Source organism: Sinocyclocheilus anshuiensis, unplaced genomic scaffold (assembly GCF_001515605.1).
Source record: "Sinocyclocheilus anshuiensis isolate Anshui unplaced genomic scaffold, SAMN03320099.WGS_v1.1 scaffold2267, whole genome shotgun sequence".
Classification (NCBI taxonomy): domain Eukaryota; kingdom Metazoa; phylum Chordata; class Actinopteri; order Cypriniformes; family Cyprinidae; genus Sinocyclocheilus; species Sinocyclocheilus anshuiensis.
This window is the reverse complement of record NW_015541483.1, coordinates 158,260-165,267: the sequence shown is the minus strand read 5'-3', so window position 1 is coordinate 165,267 and position 7,008 is coordinate 158,260. Positions and strand designations below refer to the sequence as shown.

Genomic DNA, 7,008 nt, shown 5'->3' with positions numbered 1-7,008 from the left:
TGAGAGGGCGGGACATATCAAGCAGCCCCGCCCCTTTTTAAAATAGCCAATAGCGTTCGTTTATATCACAGCTTGGAGCCGTTCAGAGCCGTTGAGCTCCGTAAAGCTGAGAAGGGGGCGTGGCCGTGACTCAGACGGACAGGAGGAAGCTGCTGTCATTAGCACGTCAACAGCTCTGAAACAAACCTCTATTAATATCTGCGGTGATGATGCGCGCTTCCCTCAACAGGGATTTCCTGTCTATCTTTATCCGCGCCTGATATAGACACCAGGGTCAAACTTATTTCAGCTCCAGGCTGGAAATATCTAAAAAAAGACCCAACTGACCAAACAAACATTGCAGGCGATGTGTGTTTGTGTTCGGAGCGGAGCTGAACCTGATCACCAGTCCAACACAGTTCAGTGACACTGAGAGAGACTGAATGAATAAATCATCAAGGCGAATGCAATGCTGCGTTCACCGAAAGGAAACTGAGCTCAACAACAGGAAAGCGACGCTGAGAGACGCTCTGCTGCAGGTGTTCCAGTAAAAACACTTCCTCCGGCCGATGAAATTCCTTCGGCTAATGCACAACATACATGCCACATCGATATTGAAAACACACTCCTGCAATCACGTGTCTCGCTCTAGAACTCTGTCCAGTGAATCTGACCTCTGCTTGCATCTGTTGATGCAGTTTTCACATTATGCAAACACATTGCAGGTACATTTCACTCCCATATTCACAAATCACAATCAATAAAGTGCGTGCATCAGAAAGTGTAGTGTAATTGCAGAAGATATCCTGTATTAACACAAAAAAAAAAACATGTTTTGTTTTGCTAATTCAGATCATTTGTGCAGTCTGAGGGGCCGTTCACTCAGGATGTGTTCTTGCATTTAGCTGGTTTTGAATGCAAGAGCACGTCCCGAGTGACCCTCACTGTTCACCAGTTTATTCTGTGAATATTGCATGCATTTCTGTTTAAATAGCAAATTTATGTGAATGCAAAGGATGGTGATCAGGATTTGACACTGAACTTGTTCCAGATCCACCCACGCATCACATACTGAAACCCAGCTGTCATGCATGTGGCACCACAGTCAGGTGAGAACGCTTCGGTTTCTTTTCCTTCTTTGTCTGCAGACTCAAGCCTTGATGCCTCTTTTGAATCTGTGTGTCTTTGAGTGACAGAGTTTCAAGGCGACCACCGACACCAGCGTCAGTCCGAGCGCAAGCACAACAATCACGCTGATCCACAACACTTTCCCGTCCACAGACTCGCAGTGCTCCGATTGCACGGCGCTCACGCTGATCTCAACGCTCTCCGAGTCTCTGGTGTACCAGCAGGTCGCGGCGGCGATGTCTGGCACGTTCAGTCTGTCCTGCTGGAGTAACGTGAGGAGGTACGGGTTTCCGCAGCAGCTCAACGGGTTTGAGCCCAAGTATAAAGTCCGGAGCGATTTCTGCAGTGCAAAGACCGTGTCGGATGCGAGCGTGACCAAACTGTTATTCTGCAGGTTCAAGGACTCCACAGAAGAATCTCCGCTCCAGAGAGAGACCCCCGTGAGTCGGTTCACTGACAGATCCAAAGACTTGAGTTTCCGGAAGAAGGTGAAGTCGACGGCTAGGGTTTGGAGCTGGTTTCCTCTTAGAGAAAGATGGGCGAGGGTCGTCTCCAAACCTGAGAGAGATGACGGGCCCAAGCCCATGTCGGCATTCTGAGAAAGATCCAGAATAAGCAGCGGGGTTCCGCGAAACGCGCCTGGTGGAACCGATGCAAGACTGTTCTCCGAGAGGTACAGATAGCTCAGGGTCGGGATAGAGGACAGTCGGATGCAGTCGTGCATTGAACCCTTGAGCGAAGGACAGATGCTAAACAGGTTTTGCTGAAGGTGAAGGCTTCGTATGTTGGGGAGCCTTGAGAAAATCCCGGCGTCTAGCGTGCTCAGAGCGTTTCCCTGAAGGTGCAAGACTTCCAACGCAGCCAGCGTGCTCTCGCCGAAGGACAAGTTCTGCAGGTTGTTGTAGCTAATGTCCAAGGTTTTCAACGCGTTCAGACGGCCTTCTGAATCCACACTGAAGCTCTCTAAACAGTTGTTGCTGATGTTTAGGCTCTCCAGAGAAACCATGCTGCTGAAGAATGAGGACGGAATCGCTTTGAGCTGGTTGTAGCTCAAGTCCAAGTAGAGCAACCTGGGAAGATCCTGGTGCCTCTGATTGACGCAAAGGCAAAGGGGTTTGTCGTGGTCAGTGAACAGATACCCACTGGCCTTCAGGTTCTCCAGCTCTTCTAGCGGACCGGAGCAGTTCACGCTTCTCAAGAGGTTTCTGGACAGGTCCAGGTACATGAGTTTGTTCCTCTCGGGAAGCACGGGGAAGTACAGGATTTTATTTTCCCTCAGGTCCAGATACAGAAGCTTGAACTCCAGATCTGAATCAACGGTCTGGAAGTTAGTCAGGCTGTTTTTGCTCAAGTTTAGCGTTTTGAGCTGAACGAGGTTGAAGTCCGTGATGCATGAAATGGAGTTCACCGACAGATCGAGTTCTGAGAGCCCCGTCAGCGACTCGAAAGCACCTTCTTCGATTTCTACGATGACGTTATTGTGTAGGTCGATGTTTCTTAAAGCCTGAGATCCGTTGAATGTGTGCCTGCTTATTTTAGTAATGCTGTTCCCGTCTAAAGAGAGGTTGGTGAGGACCGGGGCGTCGCTCAGGAAATAGTCGCTCATATCCGTGAACAGACCGTTTCCGGACAAATCCAGATGCTGGAGTGATTTGAGCGGCCCGATGTGAGTTTTCAGAGCCGCGTAAAGGTCCAGCGAGTTTCCCGATAGATCCAGCACCTCCAAACGGCTCGTGTCCTGGAACAGGCCCGGCTGGATGAACTGGATCTTGTTGGCGTGGAGGTTCAGATGCTGGATGCTGGAGAGCGCCGGAAGCTCCCGGCCCGTGAGGTTCTGCAGGAGGTTTCGAGACAGATCGAGTAGGTGGATAAAGGCCGGCAGCTGCGCCGGGACCCGTCTGAGGTTCAGACTGCTGCAGTCGACATCCTCGTGGACCTTAAACCAACAAGAATGAGTGCTGTTAGCCAACATTATTTACCACAAGTGATGTCCAAACCATACTGACGTACACCGTGCATTACTCATGACATCATACAGCTGTTTCCTGGAATATTTCAACACAATAGACCCCATGGTTTTTAGCATGACGAATGACTGAAAGCAGCTCTCAGTTTACACTATCTGTGCTCCATCTACACGCCTGAGCCACACATTATTTATGCTCTCTGGATAACTGTGGCTCAGGAACGGTGTTTCAGGATTTTCCCTCGTCTCTGGGACCGACCCTTAATTTCCGCCGAGTTCAGAGTTCGGCGAGAGGATGGAGATGTAATGGAGCGCTGATGTATTTCATCCTACACACACTTCCTCTGCGCTCATTAGCCGTGTGTCACTGATGTCCAATCACACGGTCAGAGGAGATTTCCTGCCCTGAACTCACTAACCTGCTATAATCAGTTCATCTTATCAGACTCTATGGTTTAGTCTAAGACTTGTAATCGTGCCGTCTCCACCATCCTCACTGGACGCACTGGGAGGATGTTTCTGCCTAATATGGTTCTCTAGTTGTGGGTCTATTTGGTCTTTGCCAATGTGTGTGAATCTATTTAATTAATACTGAAGCATTTTATAGACCCTGAGGAAACAGGCACAAGCGAGTCAATAGTTGTCTTACACTCTAAAAAATGCTGGGTTGTTTCAACCCAACTTTGGATCAAATATGGACTCACCCAACCGTTGGGTTAAATTTTTACATTACATTTTTAACCCAAAAGTTGGGTTAGTCCAAATTTGACCCAAAGTTGGGTTGAAACAACCCAGCATTTTTTAGAGTGTACAGTAAGTCTATAGAGCTATATAATGATTGTGGAGCAACACGGATGATTTGATGAGAAACTGTTGAGTTATATTTCAAGGCTTTGAGCGTCTGAAATTCTAGAGAAGACACTTTTGAGCAAAAGTCTCCATTTACTCCAATTTCACTGCTAAAAGAGGTCTCACTTGTGGTTTTTCTTTCAAACAGGTTGACCGTTTAATGGCCAACAAAGACATTTAATTCAAGCAACTACTTTAGGAAGACTTTAGGAATCTGATTGGCACAGAAAATGTTCAGTTTCTAGGCAAAGAATTGCACATGATCATCAGTCGTTATAGTAATTTGTTCACTCAGAGAGAACACCAAAAGGCCGTTTGAGTCAGAAGTTGAACACCAAACTGAGAGATGCTGTAACTCACCACTTGACAGGGCGAAGGCTCTGCTGGATGTCTGTACGGAGAGACCTGGTTCACCACGAGCATCAGTATCCAGAGACGCGTGCCCATGATGCTGCAGAGACACAGAAGAGTGAGTGAATGAGGATGAATGACATGAACATGACATCACTCCACAGGCGCTCACATCACAGCTTCTGTTTTTAACTCCAGTGATGTCTGCTGAAGTGGAACATTGAATCTTTCTCGATGTCAATAGATGTGTCACTCCTGTCTCAAATGCACTGGTCTGGTTTCTGTGTTTGATATTTGACATGAACAGAACGCCCACACGTGGTGAGCACAGCAGAAATATTAAAGGTTAATCTCCATTTCCACATTATGTGTTAAATATATATCAGAGGGTGATGTTTCAGCAGAAATTAACCCTCTGATCTCCAGCAATTACTCATCTTGTGCCAATCGAAGGAAACCCATAAACCGCGAGATCAGAAAAGCAAACATCCGAAACATAAGACTGGCTTCAGAGTGAGATTGCGCTGAAGCGCAGGTGTGTTGCAGGTGTGTCACCTCAGTAGTGTGCTGCTCCTGTGCTGTTCTCTGCTGCTGACGGTCTCATGCTGGTCTCCTCAGCGTCTCACTACAGCTGCATGTGCTCCTCCGTCTCTCTCTGCTCCGCTACACATCCTGCTGTGAGAATATCCTGCAAATACTCTCTTGTTTTTTCCTTCTGCGCTCAAGCCTTGTATGGGATTGGACCTCCCTCTCCCTCCTCCCTCCTGCTCTCTGTGTGTGTGTCTCTCTCTCTCTGTTGCTCTTTGTGTGTGTGTGTGTGTGTGTGTGTGTGTGTGTGTGTGTGTCTCTCTGTTGCTCTGTGTGTGTGTTCTTCTCTGTGGCTCTCTGTGTGTGTGTGTGTCTCTCTCTGTTGCTGTGTGTGTGTGTCTCTCTGTTGCTCTGTGTGTGTGTGTGTGTGTCTCTCTCTCTCTCTCTCTGTTGCTCTGTGTGTGTGTGTGTCTCTCTCTCTATCTCTCTCTCTCTCTGTTGCTCTGTGTGTGTGTCTCTCTCTCTTGTGTCTCTGTGTGTTTGTGTGTGTGTGTGTGTGTGTGTGTGTGTGTGTGTGTGTGTCTCTCTCTGTTGCTGTGTGTGTGTGTCTCTCTCTCTCTCTCTGTTGCTCTTTGCAAAATCCATATTAATAATAAAGCAGACCTCTGGGAACGGGCACTACAGTGTGCGGCTATATATACAGTGGGTATAGAAAAGAATCACCCCCCCTTTATGTGTGTGTGTGTGTGTGTGTGTGTGTGTGTGTGTGTCTCTCTGTTGCTCTGTGTGTGTCTCTTGCTCTCTAACTCTCTCTCTCTCTCTCTCAATTCAAATGCACTTTATTGCCATGACTTGTACAGTATTGCCAAAGCATTGGCCATTACATGAGCAATGAACAAAAAATGGTCATATAATACAAAAGCAAAACAAAAATGAATCAATTATTCAATTAAATTAATAAATAAAAATACTTTTTTTAATAAACAATAAGAAATAACAATAAAATGAATAAGACCAGGTTAAAAACTTGTGCTCTCTCTCTCTCTCAGTTCCTAAAACATGTTCAGCACAGTATTAAGCTTTACCTCTGCTGTAAAACCGTAGTTAATGATGCACCTTCTTCAAACTCTGTCAGCTTCCAGAATGTTTTTCTCTCTCTCCCTCTCTTTCTTTTTTAACTTTAATGTTAGTGTTGCCTAAATTCAGGTGAACTGAATCCTAAAGCCCCGATGGAGAGCGCTGCGTCAGTGATTGCGTCTGATCGCGCCGCGTCTTCAGGGATTCCCGGCTGGAAAAACTCTTTCTTTTCACTCGAGCGCGTTGCTTTTGCTGTTTTTTCCTTTCTTCTTCTTGTGGCTTCTCGCGCGCAGCTCGTGTTCTGTCGGGTCAAATGCAGAAAGCACCGCGTTACGACACTCGAGTCCACAGAGCGCGCGCTGTGCGTTTGTCGCGTCGCGTCACGCGTTTATGAAGCATTCACAAACAGGCAAACAAAACACTTCCAGGTAACTTCTGATTAGTTACCATCATAGTGGCGTGTTTCTAACCACAGACACGCTGCTGATGAGGATTCCGCGCTGGTTGCTGGTGTTCACTATTATTCACTATTGTTCACCACGATGCGCCGGACGCTCACTAGCACCGCGGCGTTTGCCTCCATCTAGCGCATGCTTCACAACATCACTGAGCTTCAATTCTGTTTCTGGAATTGTGCGGAACACTTAAAGGAATAGTCCAACCAAATGAAAATATGCTGAAATTATATGTACTTTAAATTAGTTGGGAACAGTCTTTCAAAGAGTTATTATGGATTATGGTCTCTATGTATTTTACCAGCGAATGTGTGTGCAAATGTGCAATTTGTCCATCATTAAAACGCCAGCATCACATTACGTTTTGATCAACGGGTTACAAAGCTATATGGGCGCTCAGTTTTTCCTGTTGTAAAATACGTTTGGCCAAAATGTCATTTTATAAAAGATGAAATGCTACTGTATGCACAGGCTATTTAAGTGTAGCTAGGCTATTGGCTGTGACTAATTTAGATGGCAAATGCCCTCTCTCCGCAGGTCCGGTCTCAGACCTCAAATGCATAAAACATGAGCCTTTATACAGTAGACATACTAGTGTTTCTTGCGTAAAGACAACGCTATACTTATACAAGCAAGAAGATATTTATTTACTCTTGCAAGACGTTCAGCTGCACT

General features: G+C 46.4%; 1 protein-coding gene across 1 annotated transcript; it reads right to left on the bottom strand.

Annotated features, from left to right (window-relative positions):
- Window positions 1-115: 115 nt before the first annotated feature.
- Window positions 116-5,027, bottom strand: lrrc32 (leucine rich repeat containing 32). The gene is made up of 3 exons (XM_016489259.1): window positions 4,829-5,027; window positions 4,283-4,373; window positions 116-3,043 (listed from the first exon to the last, which is right to left on the bottom strand). Exons 2-3 carry the CDS (start codon window positions 4,367-4,369, stop codon window positions 1,130-1,132), a joined length of 2,001 nt encoding a protein of 666 aa, XP_016344745.1. The 5' UTR covers window positions 4,370-4,373; window positions 4,829-5,027; the 3' UTR covers window positions 116-1,129.
- Window positions 5,028-7,008: the final 1,981 nt, after the last annotated feature.

Coding starts and splice junctions, on each gene's coding strand:
- lrrc32 (XM_016489259.1), bottom strand. CDS start 4,369: ATGGGCACGCGTCTCTGGATACTGATGCTCGTGGTGAACCAGGTCTCT. Junction 3,044..4,282: donor AGCCTTCGCCCTGTCAAGTG/GTGAGTTACAGC, acceptor TGTTGGTTTAAG/GTCCACGAGGATGTCGACTG.